The 16,486-nt window shown below is 40.2% G+C and overlaps 1 protein-coding gene across 1 annotated transcript in view; it reads right to left on the bottom strand.

Annotated features, from left to right (window-relative positions):
- Positions 1-16,486, bottom strand: part of TBX15 (T-box transcription factor 15) — a 92,372-nt gene that overhangs the window by 25,984 nt on the left and 49,902 nt on the right. The window contains exons 2-5 of the mRNA XM_071761343.1: positions 12,735-12,948; positions 4,398-4,499; positions 2,468-2,639; positions 1,951-2,118 (exon numbers count right to left, since the gene is read on the bottom strand). Coding sequence (XP_071617444.1) covers positions 1,951-2,118; positions 2,468-2,639; positions 4,398-4,499; positions 12,735-12,948 — 656 coding nt within the window. The remainder of the gene's footprint in view (positions 1-1,950; positions 2,119-2,467; positions 2,640-4,397; positions 4,500-12,734; positions 12,949-16,486) is intronic.

Here is a 16,486-nt window from a genome sequence, read left to right on the forward strand (position 1 = left end):
AGTCTTCTTTACAATGAGGCAACTTACAAAGCCAGTGCCTAATGGAGATCCCTCCCTTAGCACCTCACGTACCTGTATAGTTATGTCCTATAGGTCTGGTCATTAGGGAAGAATGACAGGCTTCTTTCCTGTCATTTCTTCTCCTATCTGTATTGTATTTCTATGTCTGGTCAACAGCTTAAAGTTTGGGTACTAGATTATCTTGTGTGAGGGGGGCAGGAGATTTCAAATGCTGCAATGACAGCAAACCAACTATTGTTTTGCAGTATTTTTTTCTGCTGGAATAGTTAATTCATTTTCAATCCCAATTTGATTGAACTGAAGGGAACCAGACAGAAAAAGTCAGGAACTGGAATCCAGAAGCAGTCATGGTAGCACTCTGAACACGTGTGCTCTCCCTTACATTTGGCAAAATAATACTCTATAATAATTCACTGACCTATTGCAATTCAAAAGTATATAAATTGGCAAATACTACAATCTGCCCTAAGATGATTTGGCATGGGTCTGTCTCTCAGTTCAAGAACACTAATTATAATAATGTTCACTGAGTTAATGAAGTCATTCTTCAGAAGGACAGATGTTATAACCAAAAGAAGTATTCACTTCACCATTTCCGATTCAAAACTCCTCTGCCTTGAACTGAAGAAAATTATGTGTCCTGTTTCCCTGACAGGCTTGATAACAAATTACTTTTCTTTCAAGCTGGTTCACACACCCATTCTAGCTTCAACTCTCTTAAGTGGAGACACTATCCACATGGCAAAAAGCTTCACCAACATGACTGGGTAAGATTTGCCTTACACAGCCCTTTTAATGCCATCACAACTCCCATCCTAGTAAGGAGAAGAAGGGAAAGAGTATGCACACAGTATCTCTCACCTGAGAATTAAATTAGGGAGGATGCATACATGAACAAGAGGAGCACACTGAGCCTGAAGTGTGATGGAGGTGTTGTGAAGGCTAAAGAGAGTCCTTGAGGCAGAGGTAGCTGGCAGATGAGCAATATATAAGGAGACTACAGAGGGAATGTCTGGATATAAGGAGCTCTCAGTGTGTGCAATGAACATGTCTGAGGAGCCATGAAAGACTAGGACATAGTCTTATACTGGCCACTGAAGGAGAAGGGAGAGCAAATGTGTATAATCCACAGCAAGGCCTTTCCAAATCCTTGCTGGTGTCTCAGATGCTTACATTCTCAAATGACCAAATTCTCCTAGCAATTCATTTCCTCTTAAAGATATCACTGGGGAAAATAGGGATAGACATGGAATTCTGTAATCAAATGCTAGAGTGCACTGGCATTTGAGCACAGTAGCCTAGTTGAAGAAAAAGGGAAGATCAGTAATACAGGTCAGTAGTCAAGGTCTCCAGAAATAGAATCCCACTGTGGCAACATCTTTCCCTTATGATATCTGGAGTCAACAGTAACACTTCCCACTGGGAACTGTGTAAGATCTGAATCAAATATGAGTTATAAGAATTTCAGTTCATATATAATACATAGACAACTGCTGCTTATGTTCAAAGGCTTCCATTCTCAACAAACTGACGATATTGTACTTCTCTACAACTTATTCCTTCACTGTTTAAAAAAAAACAAAAACAGCTATGTGATTTCTCTTTGAGGTAACAGATCTGGACTAGCTGTACAGCCTTAAAATTACAGTGGGGACAGGACACTGTACCACGAAGCTTCAAGGAAAACTGAACACAATATATTTTTTTATGGTTTATCTCACCTATCTGCAAGGTAGTTTTCTGGCTTGCTATCTCATGTCTACACACTGCCTCATAGTAAAAATTTTGGTTTTGTACAGAAAAAAAAACTTATTCTGAAAAACATACACTCTTCTTGAGGTATGCTTCTTAGTTAGGCTAATGTCTCAAATATGAAGAGCACACTATTTTTATGAATGCCAAAAAAAAAGGATCCTAAAGGATCTTTACCTGTTGATTTTGGTAGGCTGTCACTGTGGTGAAGACAGTCTCAGGAAAGTTAAAAGTTTTCACCCCATCTCCTGAAGGAACTGGCTTTGTAGGAGAAAGATCACTGCTGAAATCCTTGCGGATGACATGAACACGGGGTTGGTACTTGTGCATTGAATGTAAGATTATCTGAAGAGAAAAGAAAAGAAGGAAAAGGATTTTTCTTTTCCCCCAAACATTCTACCCAGATATATAAGGAAGCAGGAATGGAGTAAGCCCTAATATGAAGAAAATTACCCTTTTCTTACTTGAGACGAAGTTTGTGCTGCATGCAGAGAGAGGGGCTTTATTCATTTATAGGATCAGGCAACATTTTGAGGAAAGCACTAAAATAAGGAAAAAAGCTCCATAATTCTGGAGAATGGCTACAGAGTGTGCCCACAAGCACACAGAAGCATCAAAGCAGCAAGAACACCCTTTCAAGTCTGAGAGGAGTAAGGCTGGGACAGCAAAACACCAGGATTAGCTTTCAACTTACATGGCCTTGATCATCAAGCTCGTTGTTTGTCAGCTTGAGTTTGTCAAAACTGACCACCTGCCTCATCCAGGTGTCTCCAGAAGCCAGCGAGTCGGGGTGGATGTAAACCCTTGGGGGCACTGGGGAGTCAGCATTGCCAGCCACCATCCACTTGGAACTGTGATACACATACCTGAAAGAGGAAGAGGAGATGGCTAAGGGAAATTGTCACTTGCTCACTTGCTGGAGCAACATTTCCAGGGCTCACCACCGCCGCCACCACCACCACCACCACCACCCTGTTGCACAAATCCAAAGCTCTCATTTGCAGTCAGGGGAGAATGTGCTTTATGGCAGCCTCCATAAATGAAAGCCAGATTACCCCTGAGCCACTTGTTCAGGCTTGATTCCTTATTAAAACCACCTTTGCAGTTATTTTCCATGTAAAATGCTGCCACATGTGCCTTCTCAAGTCCTTAACCCTCTCTGAGCCAGAGTAAGAAGCTAAAAAATATGGGTAAATAAAGCCCTCTCTGAAGTATTAATAAATCCCCTGGAAATCTGTACTGGCTTCCATGCCAGACTCTGCAAAAAATGTGTCTTCAGCCAGAATGGGCAAAACCCAAAGGATACCACTAGAACAATGGATAAAACAGAATTTCTGGTTTGAAATGTTGTGAAGTAGGAAATTCCATATAGTATTACAAGTGTTGGGATTAGAGGAAAAAAGTAACTTTTGTGTTCCTGGTTGTTTGTGATCTAATGTGTACCTGATCTAGCCATCCTATATATACCATGAATTTCTCTACCACAGCTTTGCCTAGATACCTTTTTTCTTTCTGTCCTGTGGCTCTTTCAGCCTAAGGCATTTCACAAACAGTCCTGCTAACACCTCTGACTTCTGCCCTGTGCTGCACCTCACTGGATCTCTACTCAGTTCTGGTAAACTCTTTCAGCCCTCACCTACAAACAGTGACTCATTCCCTGTATTTTCAAAAGAAATGGAAAAAAAAAAATCTGTAAATCTGTTCCTTTCACTGCTAATGTGCTCTATGTGGCTGCACAAGCTAACAAGGACAAAAACAAAGTGTATGGTATATTTATTTTCAACATTGTTGCTGTCAGAACCACACTCAAAGAAAGAGGAAAACCACTCTGCTGAGTATCAGACGCTACCTTGATGCTTCCAAGAAAATAATTTTTCCGACAAACACTTTATGCTCTGATAGCAAACGTTCTATTTAGCATTTGAAGAAGAGGATCAGTTCTTGAATCCTTGAAATCTGGTAAAGACTCTTTGGTGAAAAGGCATTTTAATGATTATAGATAAATCACCTTTGTCCAGAGAGTTTTCTGGCATGCAGAGGAACATGAGTTTTCTGGAGTACTTTTTAGGACTGGGAAGCCCATTAGTATCAGAGAAATCTCCTCTTCCTGTCTTTCAGCTCAGAGGTGGAGATTTAACAGAGAGTTTCTCAACAGCTCCACACTGAAGGTCAGGGTCCATATGCCCTGTGGATGCTCTCATGGACAGTGAATGCTTTTCAAAAAAAAAAACCATCCAACCCAGTTCAGGCCAGACCTGAGCTGCTCATCTTAGTTGAGGTGCTGCTTGCCTATTTCTATCTTGCTGAAATAGTTTTATAGGCTCCAGACTTCGCACTGATAACTTTAATTAACCATCCCCTTGAACATCCAATTATGAAATCCATGTGAAGGATCTCCCTGATAAATAACTGCTATTTGAAAAGAGTAAGATTTCCATTCAAAAGTGCAAAAGTGTACATTAAACCTCTGGCTCGTCTTTCAATATTCTGGTCAAATCAACTAATTGATGTTAGTGTAAATCAAAATGGTCTCCGTCAGCATGCCTTTGCCATGGTGTATTTCCTAGGCTATCATTGACAGTAAGTTATCACAATGTTCCTACCTCTGCCCCTAAAAAGCTTACCTGTATCTCTTGTTATCCACAGGCACAATGTCCATTGCAATATAATACTGCTGGTGGGGATCCAAGCCTGTAATTTTCACTCTCATGGCTGGAAACATTCTCCTAGAAGAAGAGTAGAAATAAGGAAGAATATGGTGAATAAGGAAGATGAAGGGGTTCCTTAGGCCTCTCTCACATCAGGAATGTGCTGCTTTACACAGCCCAGTTCTTGTCATGACTCCACTAGTCTTAGTGTGATTAGTGAAGACTAATCACAGGGGGTGCAGGCAGGGGGTTGCATCTTTGAATTTTTCCCATTTAAGAAAAGGGGTAGCAGGATGAAACTTATGGGTAACATTAAAACACTCCTAGCTGAGCACCCTGTCTATTCCCAGCTCCTAGCAGACAGTTCTGCTATGCTCCACACAAATTGTCCTCTCTAGGCATTTCTAGGATGGACAGTGTACCTTCTTCCTGCTGTTTTTCCTGATGGCCACCCATCTCTAATTATTGTCTCATATTCCAATAAACACAGCATCACTTTATTCCTCTTTTGTGAGAAAGTCACATTTCAGTATCGAGTTTGATAGTACCAGAGTAATAGTTGCTTAAGAAAATATAGTTTCTGAAGAAAAGATGAATTTATCTACTTATTAGGCATATATTTGACATTTAAGAGAAACACTGACATTATTGTCATGCTTTCCTTGAAGTCCTCTAATGAGCTGTAGTCTTTTTTATGACAAATGATCCAGATTTGTCCTAAGCATTTTCTTTTCATTGGCAAGTTATGAAACTCTACACCAGCAAGAATACATTCCCAGACTTTCTTTTCTTGTCTGAGCACATGCTTAGCTTTGCTCTGCACTATTCACTCTTCCAGAGGTGTTTGTAGCTAGGCAGTTATTTCAGAAGACAATAGCTCAGAACAATTTTAGTGTTAAAGCATGCCAGCATTACTGTGGCTATGGCATAATTTGTCCTATTTTAAAATTTCCTGTTTGCCAGTAGTCCCCTTGCCATTCTACACCTTCCTCAAACAGCATGCTGCGTGAATTGTTTATGCCATATTATATTTGCCACCACTGTGGTATTTTAACATCATAAAATCTGAGGAGGAGAGCTGGTGAGTTGAAAAAGAAAATGAACAGCAGACCACAGCAGTGGAAAAAGTCCTCCATTGTTTTGCTTTTAACTCAGACCTGAGCTCTACTTGACTGGCTTCTCAGCACTTATCTGAGAAAACCCTGAGCTGAGGTTCTACAGGATGTTGTCACTCAATCACACAACTTCTGCCCAGAAGATACAGAGTTTTGGTAGAAGAAACTATGAAAGTACTGGACCCTCACAGGAAATTACATTCTGCTCCTCTGGTAAGTAGATACCTATGTAGATACTACCCTTATGGAGCAAGAGTAGTTTGAATGGAATGAGGATAATAAAATGGAATTTAAAATCACAAGGCCAAATCATGGAAAAGCACACAAGAAATTATATCCACTGTTTCTAGGGGCAATCCCTAGAAGCCATCATGATACTTTCTATTTAGTGAGGAACAGCAAAATGTCAGAGAAGAAGGTGTAGATCTCCTCCCAAGTGGACACAGCTTAGAGGAGGAATAAAACAGGAAAGTTTATGTCAGCATCCACAAATATGTCTCCAAAACTTTGCACTGAAGGGATGCAACCATAAGAAGCTATTTTAATCTTTTCCATGCAAGCCACACGTAGGTACAAAGGTTCAACACACATATTGAAGACAAGGGTGGGAAGAAGGAGACTGGTGCTAAGGCTTCGCCCTCCCTGCAGCTCTTCCATTTCATGCCACTGAAATGTAAAGTTCTGATCTGCAAGTAACTGCATCATCTGCCTTGGAATAATACCATCATAGAATCATAGAAACATAGAAGGCAGTGGGTTGGAAGGGACCTTTAGAGGTCATCTAGTCCAGCCCCTTGAAGTGAGCAGGGACATGGAAAGGGCATTTATCAGGGTGGGTGGGGAAAGCACTACCCCACAGCTGCCAGAGCACATCTAACTCGAGTTATGAAAGACATAAAACTGTCAGAAAACCTGTATGCAGAAACCCTTTAAGGAGAAAGCAGATTTGTGCAACTGATGGTGTGAGTTTACCAGCTGAATGGGCTGGGGGGAAAAAAAGAATAATGGATTAGTCTTTGGTGGCTTGAGGGCATTACCTTGTTTCTACCACAATGGCTCATTAAATCTGCCAAACCAAATGGGTACAGGATGTGGCATTTTACAGTCCAGCTCTCCTTAATTGGAGAGAGGTGGCTTGGGAGAAGCTTAAGAGGTAGGTCATATTTCAGAGGGCTGATGAAAAACCCAGGTTAATCCAGATTTAATATCTGAGTCTCTTCGGGTCTAAGTCTGTGAACTCTGTACTGGGAAACTGGAAATCTATGTGTCCCAAGAAGCTCTCTCCAAATCTGCAGCCCTGTGCAAAGTTGCAGTATAGCCTGTGGGGTTGTTTGCTTATGAAATACCTTGTAAAATATTACCACAAACCATTCAACAGGCTTAGAAGCTAATCTCTAAAATGATCGGAGAGAGCTCTGCTGATCCCACTGCTTTCTCTAAGGTTTAAGCGTACTTTGAAAGTTTTGTAAATTATTACAGGGTTGCTTTTTTGTGGGCATAGAAGTGACTGAGGTTTCTTTGTCCTAAGGATGAAGCCTGGAATTACCACAGCAGCTCTCCAGCAGCACTGCTGCATGAAAAGAACAAGATGGAAAAGGAAGAGGCAAAGAGTGGCAACTTGGGGATGTACTCAGGTGTAATCCTGGTAAAATCCCCATGCTTTCTGTTTCCTCTTGGCTGGATCTGGGCCCCCAGGAGGCACCAGCTCTACAGAAAATGGGAGACTCAAAGGCTTGGAAGGAATTCAGACCACTTTAATATGGCTGAGTTAATAAATAGTCAAGCCATTCATCAAGAAAGGTATCAGCTAGCTTTATAGTCCACAGTTACAGACAAGAAGGCTGTTTTTCATAGGGAACACATGATGACATCTGATATATTTTAGGAGGAGGTTTTATATCAGCAGCAGTTTAGGATGGTCAGGTTATTTATATGTTAGCTTTACCACTAAGCAGGAAAACAGTCTTCCTAAACTTAGACTGTGAACTTACACACAGTGCCCTTTTAGGGCAAGTGTGATGTCATATGAAATAAATTATTACAATTATTTTTGGGCCATTTGAAAGTGTTTTTAAAAGCTTTTCTGTAACACCCATGTGCTCAGTCTACTCAATTGCTGTCTCCTTCCATCACAAAAATGAGTTCTATGAAACTCTGAATGTGAAAAAGTTAATGATCTATAAAGATATCTGAAACCTGATCAAAAAACCTTTTGCCAGCTCACTAGTGCACAGAGGGATGGTATTAATGCCCTTCTGTTTCCTTCTGCAGTGTGGGAATATGTAAAGGAGATGTTTGTGTTGAGAGGAAAGGCTGAGGGCAGGGCTTGAGAGCAAAAGGATTTATTGTTTATGAGGGAGAGGGAGCCCAGTAGATCTTCTCAGTAGCTCCCAAAGGGGACATTTTTCTAGAGCTGAAGAAAGATTATCTGGTCCACTGGGCCAGGACCTCTGGGCAGCAGTTTAGTAGCTACAGCCTGCCAGCTCTCATTCTGAGAAGTCCTCTCCATGGGCCCTGTCAGCATCAACAGAGCTTCACCAGAAAATCCCTGCCGGTGTCCCTAGCTGAATAGTACTGTGGGGCCCTTCCTTCCTTCCACTGGAAATAAAAAAACACCCAACATTTGATAATGCAAACAGCTCCAAGCACACATTTCAAACAACTCAGACTCATTATTTCAGGGAGGCAAAGAAGCTCCAGAAAAAAAAAATACCAGGAGGCACAAAGGAGTCAGGAGAGGACAAGGTCACCTGTTCCACTCACTGCTGACTTTTCCCGCTCTTATTACTGAGCCTTAGCCTCAGCACTTAGATTTGAGACATCCCACAGTACAGGTATGGTAACCATAACACAACAGATGAGATTGTTTCCCTCACTGTTGAGATGAGTAGAATACTGTGATAAGTAGAATACCTGTGTCCCCAGAGGAATCCCAGAGGAATACATCCTGGCTGTGCTTGTGCATGTGTTTGCACTCGTATAACCCCTCCATAAACAAAAGGCAGAGCCTCCCTCTCAGAGGAGAACTCCAAGCACACTTCATAGTACATTCCCCCAGAAATAAGTGCACATTGCTTTTCCCTTTGGGCAGCACTTCCATGTAGCAGCTAAGTGACAGCTGCCCCTGAAGTTCAGGTGACCATGGAATTTAGCTGAGGGTTATAAAGGTGTGGGGGGAATTAGGATTCCTCTGTTGATGTTGCCAGTGTACATGTATCATCACAGTTTGTGAAGGAAACACAAATTCCTTTTGCAGAGAAAAAGAGTTAAAGATGTTTTCAGGACTAGTTGTTTGAACTTGTGGCTTAAGTTGAATTTATTTTTTCTTTACACAATGAAGTTTAGGGCTACCTTGCAGACAAAAAGGAGATAAAATTGATTGAAGATTCGAATGCACTCCAGCTGACAGAAAGACATTTACATCTTTTCCACACACAACAAAGGAGTCTTGTTTTAAGCATCTTATTAAATTATTAGTAATGCTATTCTGATTTAAAACAAAGGAAGGAAAAGTTCTAAGAGGACTGAAGTAGGTTTATGGAAACAGACAAAAAAATAAAAATAAGAATAAAAAAGGGAGACATCTATAAATACAGCATCAAGAGAAGGAAAAAAAAAAAAAAAAAAAGGAAGACTTAAATGGGAGTGGGAGTGGGAGTCTGAATGTTAAAAAGTGTAGTAGGCCTAACCATAGTAGGCAGGATAGAGCTCCAGAAATATGTTTGAAATGAGAACGTAGGTTGGAAACTAGCATTACACAGTAAGAGCAGAAGGACATTGTGGGGTCAGACAAAAACAAAGCAGTGCCTTGCAAGTCACAGAAGATTAAGGAGCAGCTGTAGTTATAGGGAACTGAGCCTGTAATTACAAGGGCTTTCAAAACAAGAGGCCTTACAGGACTCAAAAAGAGTTTCCAAAGAGAGAGCATCAAGAAGAGCAAAATCTTCCCCAGGGAAAGAAGAAGTTGGAAAATAGACTCTGTGTCTCTCACAGATTCAATGAGTAGAAAATCTTCAGGAAATAGCACCAGTTCTGCTATTTTGCCATCAGTCATACAATGGGATTACATATCATGCATCCCATATGGAGAAACAGGATCACTAGATTCAGCTCTGACCCAATATATCCTCTCTGAAGGAAAGATTTAACTTGTGAATTTTATCGTATATGTAAGGACCAGCCCAAATGAGCAAATGTACTACCTAAAGAAACTGTCTGTTCACTGTGCTTTGCAGTGGTTAATCTACAAATGTAGTCAGCAGAAAAAAATATTACCTCCAGTGTTCTCAACATCACTTCTGGAGATGAATATCATCAAGCAGAAAGAATATATATTTAGTAGCTATACAGATTTTGTATGGTCAGCCAGTGATGAGCTAACTGATACCTATCAAGACTCAACTAATGATAAGCCTCTCCTTTCAGTGAGAAAGAATATTATTAAATCATAAAGAATATAATATTTGTAAGTGGAAAAAGTCTTTCATAAGCAGTAAAAATTTTCAAGACTGTTGCTTGCAGAGGCACTGGAGAATGCTTTTAATGGTGTTACAGAAAATATTCCTGGAAAGAGAAATATTTACATTCCTTACAGGTTTCCTTATGTCTATTCCCTACAAAAAAATTATCAAAATACATATTGGTTTGGACTCCATAAGATAAATTTAGGCTGTCTGTCTTTCATAAGAAGTGCAGCACAAATAATGAAGTATTTCTTCAGAAAATGCAGACCAAGGTTTCCTCCAAATCATGAAAAACAAAATTTGCCAAGTTGGGGCAAAGAGAAAAAAATTAGTGCTTTGTTTTGAGTTGCTTCTTTACTAACTGGGTGGGTTTTTCCTGGCATAGTGCTTTACAGAAATTGTAGTTTAGTTGCATCATGTACCCTCATGGAAGGAACTATGTACATCTCACAAAAATTCTTAATGAGCTTAATTCTGGTACTATGTAATTAAGGATTTGTTGCAATTATGTGTGATGATCATATGTCATGTGGTAAACTATGTTTGTTAGGAAGGCAACATGAATTGCATGTTCTGTGAAACAACACAAAACACTTCAATACATAAATGTGAGGAAAGGAGTTTTATATCAAAAGTGACAAAATACATACTCAACCAATAAGAGTTCAAAGCTCAAAGACAGGAGATGACAAATTTAAAAAAATAAATGTGGTTTTTTTAAAAAAAAAAAAAACCAGCAATTTATTCAATATTGTAATTTCCTAAAAACTTTCAAGGAACTACAGGATCTTTTTTTTATATCAGTCTGACCAAACAGAATTTTTTCATTGTTTGAACTGATCCAAAGTATTTAATTTAATTATGTTGTATCTCCCCAGAATATTTCAGGTTTTTCCATGAACTCTTCCTTCTTGGCTGTCAGAGCATTTGTGAGAAGCTGCATTGAACTGTTTGCAACATTGCAGTGTCATTGATTGCTTTGTGCAATTGCTTTGATTATTTTCTTTTAAATACCTGTAATTATTCTATGGCTTTTTAAGATCAGAAAGGTCAGCTACTTCATTCACAAATGTGTGAGCTGCTGAAATAATCTGCATATTACTAAGCTTTGGGTGTCTTAGTGTGTACTGATGTTGGTGGGGTTAAAGATACTTATGCTGCTGTTAAGTCTATCTACTCCCTAAAATAATTAATTATAGTTAATCCAACAGGTAACCATATATTATTTTAATTTTCTAAGACCCAGGCATCACGACAACGAAGTCAGAAGCTTGGAATTTGGTTCTGATGGAGTCATATGTAATGATCATTTAGGTCTCAATTTCAGCCCATATGAAAAAAAAAAAAAAGTTGTTAAAATTCTCTCTGCTTCAACATCTCCAGAGAAAAGTTGTTGCATAATAGCAAGTGTTAGAATTGTTGTTACTTTGCCTATTACATTCGAGGCAGAAGGACAAAATCAGCAGCACACTCTGTACCGTTTAGAGTTGCTTCCTGTGGCAATGAGATCGTATATTCAAAACTAGGAGCTAATCTGCTTCTGATACTCTTCTTCAGTGTTTATTTGGCGTTTTTGTCTGCTAGAACATTCCTCAAATTCTCCAGGTTTCCTGGAGCTACAGAGCAATAGTGCTCACTTCACGAGAACAAGCAACAAGTCCTTCCAGTTTTTCCGGCAAATTCTGAGAGCACAAACATGAAACAAAAGCTTAATCAGCAAAGCCCCGTGGGGAAGGGGGGGGAAGGAGAAGGGGAGGAGGGGGGGGGGGGGGGGGGGGGGTTCCCCAAAAAAAACTTGCAGAAAATTCCCCTCCGCGGGCGGCGCAAACCAGCGCCGGGGACGGTCACGTGGTTGGTCCCCTGTCGCCGTCTCTGTCCATGGTGCTGATGTCCCTCTCCTGACCGGCACCCGGACATCGCCAGGTGGAAGCGACCAAAACTGGGTCAGCGCAAACCTGGCTGGAAGTCCGGCACCCCTCATAGCCTGAGTGATCTAGAAATTTACAGCTACACTTCCAAGCTGTGCTTTGGCAAACGGACCTTTAGTCTTTTTTTTGTTTTTTTATAGTAGACAGCAAGTGAAGACCTTACCCTTGGCTAAGAGTGTGGCAGGGTGAGTTTTTCTGTTTTTTTCTTTTTAAAATCTGGCACTGCCTAACTTCAGCTGACATTTTATCTGTTGCAATAGCAGGGGAAAACATTAAACCTGCACGTTTTTAAAACACAAACATTTTTTTTTTTTTTTTTTAGAATTGCTGGAAGACATTCCTTTGGCACAAAGTTGAGTTTGAGTTTCACTATATTTGACATGAAATCAGTTGTCTCATGAAGTGCAAAGGGAACTTGAAATAAAACTGTTATTTCAGTTGGGCTTACCCCCAAATTCATAACTCATCTTAAATTCAGTACAGCCAAAAGCAAAATGATCATTTCCTGATCTATCTGCTCAAAGGAAAGACTATCCTCAATAGTTCCTTGTGGCTGCCAGTTTTCCTTTGGAGCCACTGATTCAAGCAATAATATGAAACAACTTTGTCTATATTAAGAAAGCTAGGAGGAGATACTACCATGAAAATCTTACAGTCATTTATTTTTTCCTCTATATTAATTTATTTGGGCTATCAAGAAAGAAAAAACAAACAAACAACCCTTCCCCAGGTTTCTCTTAGTATTTATTTTTCTCATTGCTGCTGGCTGTTTTGTTTTAACTAAACAGAAAGCCAGAGATATCTTACCTGCCTGCTTTCGTGATGATCATCTCTGTCCCAATGTCATGAAATCTTTTCCAGAGGTCAGCACACTGCAGCTCTACCTGGATCTCTTCCATGGATGAAGGTGGAGGAGCCTGAGGGCCTGAGCCACCAGATGTAAGGTCAGAATGGGAGCCGAATGAGCAGGATGTCCTTTCCGCCAGGACCTCTGTGTCTGACCCAGTGCTCTGCTCTGAGTCTGCAAAGTAAACATGCCAGGTAAGCCACTTCAGTCTGTCCTGGTTTGGGCCAGGATAAAGGTGATTTTCTGTCTTGTACTTTTGCTTTTAGCTAAGTCTCTTGTAAGTAGTTGCACTACCTGCCGTGAGCAGTAAAGTGAGGGAAAGTGAGGAAAGCCAACAAGGGAAGTGTATAAACGCACACACACATAGATTCATGGTTTGTTGTGATTTCTTGCTTCATCAGGGGCTTTGGGTTTTCACCATGACATCTGGCATTTTTGCAAAGTTTTAGAAACAGCTGAAAAAAGGACCCTCAACAGAAAATATCAATATTAACAAACATCACCACAGCACTGGCAACAGAGTGCAATATAGAGATTTAAAAAATAGAAATAAAAAAATTAATTCATAGTTTCAATCCCAGATTAGATGGGCTCACTGGAAAACTACATTCTATTTAATTGGATATCCTCCCTCACTACTATCGAAAAACGGGTTATTTTTAAACAATACTTTACAATGATCTTTGTCATCAAAAATAATGAACATTTTGTTCTTTTGCCATTTGGCAGCACCGTTTTAGAAATGTGTTTTCTTTGCTCCCATAATATCTTATTTAAACAATGATATTTCCTAGGAAAATAACCATGCTTCTTTTGGTGAGGGAAATGCTCTAGGCTACTGAAGTACAAAAAGGGGAGATAGTAAGCATATGGAATTCATTACCAAGAAAAGTAATTGAAGAAAACTGCAGAAAACAGCACATGAGACAACCACTTCTCTTTATGGGGGAGAAGAAGAAGGTGTGCTCAAAAAAGAAGCAAACAAAAAAGTGATGTCATACTAGTTTAAAAGTCCAGGTTAGCCTGTTGAGTCAGGTGGCCATTTCTTTACAAAGGTATCTCATGTATGTATTAGGTACAGTGTATATATGGTCCTAGTTCCCATAAGTCAGGGCTAAGATGAAATTATGCAAATAGCAGTTCTATTTTGCAACAGGGTGCACACTCACATTAGATGAAAATAATTCACAAAACATCCTGCAAAGCAATGTGTTTAAATTTTGAACCTGTTTTTTTAAAAATTGGCACCAGTATTATATAGATGGTTGACAAAGGAATAAAGCGTTGTGGAGCATTTGGTCAAATGGCTCAAGAAGACCTGTGTGCATTTCAAAGAAGGTACAGAAACAATACTTCAGAATGTCTTCATTGATCACATTAGTACAAGGATACCAGTGAAGAAATAAAACAGCCATGTATACCTATTCTCTGCACTTTAAGAAAGAGAGAGATATTTCTGTCTGCAGGGGAAACTTAAGGAGACAAAACGTAGCTATCTGTGTTAAAGATGTGATGAAATCACCCCAGCTAAAATTCCTTCCATACCAAGCAAATGCCAGAAACTCTTTAATAACCCTGAGGTCATGCAGGCTGAGTCTCAAATTTACAGTGCTTCTGAGAGACAGCGTGTCCTGGAGCAGCTTGCACATCAGTGTAAAGGGCTATAATTAAGAAGAGACCAGGGGTGAAGATGCCACCTGCAGAATCACCCACCCCACCTCCTGCCGCATGGAAACACTTCTGGACAATTCAGACTGCTGCAGTGGCATGTACATAAACTGTTTGCTTGGCAGTATCTGAGAAACTTCCAGCTCCAAGTGCCACCAGGAAGCCTTTATCTTCTGTGAGAACTCCAGGTGATATGTCATTGGATAGTGGACATTTTGCCTGAAGGTTGTTCTCAGTACATTTTACCAATGGTTTAAACAATCTGCCAGTACAATGTAGGACACTGGAAAAGTTCAGCATGTATTGCTCCAAATCAATTTTGAATATGGTGACTTTATCACTCACACTGGCTCATAAGTTGGACCAAAGCAATAATAGGTGCATCTATCTTAAGGAGCAACACAAAACCTAACAACACAGGACTGTTACATGGACACCCAGAACTACAACCAGAACTGATATCCTTACCACGAGCTGATTCAAGACAATATGACATAACCTGCTGGGATTCTGTGACCACAAGACAGAGCATGAGAATATGAAGAGGCTCAGACATTCACTCCCTACTTCAGGAGCAAAGTGATATTTATTTGCTTCCTCTAGCTCAAATTATTCCACCTCAAAGGGTCGAAGCAGGTAAGCCTCAGTAGAGGTTACTATGCTTAGGACATTTGTTTTCCTAGTGATGGTTAATAATTCTGTCCTTTAACAAAAAGCAAGACTATGCTTCACAAATAACAGTAACACCTTTTTTGTATATCTACTCATGTGCTGAACCATTAACCAAAAGTCATACATCTTCTCTGATGTCCTAGGAAAGTAAACTACACTGGGAGTCTTAAGAGACTGGGCCTAGGGAAAAGCTTCCATTATGGAGTTTTCCTCCTGAAATGAGTCAGTAAATGGCAGGTTTGGATCTAAAGAGACTGGTTTAAGCCACATTATCTGTACTTTGTGCAAACACTCAGAAGCATCTTCTGAAGCAGTAAGGTAAATGGCCAACAGATGACACTTGCCTGGGTGCTGTTCCCACATCATTTCAGCATTTCCTGGGAAGTCTTTCTAACTGGGCATGTGGCTGGAGCCTTTGGGACCCCAGGGAATTGACTGCAAATGCATGCTGCAGAAAATGAAATATCAGAGGCTTAAGTCCCCTTTCACTGCTTTGGTGCTGGTATCACTCCACTGACTTTCCAGACTTTTCAAGGGTGTGTTTGACAACATGGAAATGGAAGGAGGGCAACAACCTTGGGTATGATTTGTCATGCTGACACAAATCAAAAATTTTAGAAGGACTTCTCTTATTACTGGTAAGCCAGTGTCTACCCAACCATGCAGTACCACCAAAGGAGAAAATAATTTTTTTATGGTTATTCTTGGGGCAATTATTTTGTGCCTTGAAATCTACAGTTGCCCCCAAATTAGTACACAGATAAACAAATACCTCTCATTACTCAAATTTGGGAAATGGGTTCAGGAGAATCACTAGTCTTGCTGCATTTACTTTAGTCTCAGGAGGCCCTGAGCTGAATTTTGTTTTCCTTCAGCCCTTTTTGAGCTAAGCCCTCCTGAATGGGGTCATCCAGTTGGGGACACTGAGGGCATTCCAGACCAAAGGAATTCTGGGGACTTTAAGTACATCTGACATATGAAAATCGTTCCTATTGACATCCAGCTCTCTAGGACTCTGTGACTCTTAACTAGAGTTCTCTACACGTGTTAGGATTCTGAATTAATCAAGAGATAGGTGTCAACATCTGTAAGTAAGCAACATACAGAGGGTTCAGGGTGAGTCAGTCTCAATATGTAGCACTTAATTGTGGTGGCTGGCAGCTAGCACAGCTCAAGTCACTCTGCTGCACATAATGTGTTTACAAGGAAACAAGGTGAAATGAGCTGAGTTTCCTTTAGGCATTTGAACTGGGAGCTTGATTCTCCTCATGCACCAGCTTCAGAGGAGTGCATCTTATATTCAGAGATATAAGGACATTATATCTACTTTATATTGGTCTAAGCAGAGGGGAACTAGAGAATAGCTCCTGAA

The sequence above is a fragment of the Heliangelus exortis genome, chromosome 1 (genome assembly GCF_036169615.1).
Source record: "Heliangelus exortis chromosome 1, bHelExo1.hap1, whole genome shotgun sequence".
NCBI lineage: Eukaryota > Metazoa > Chordata > Aves > Apodiformes > Trochilidae > Heliangelus > Heliangelus exortis.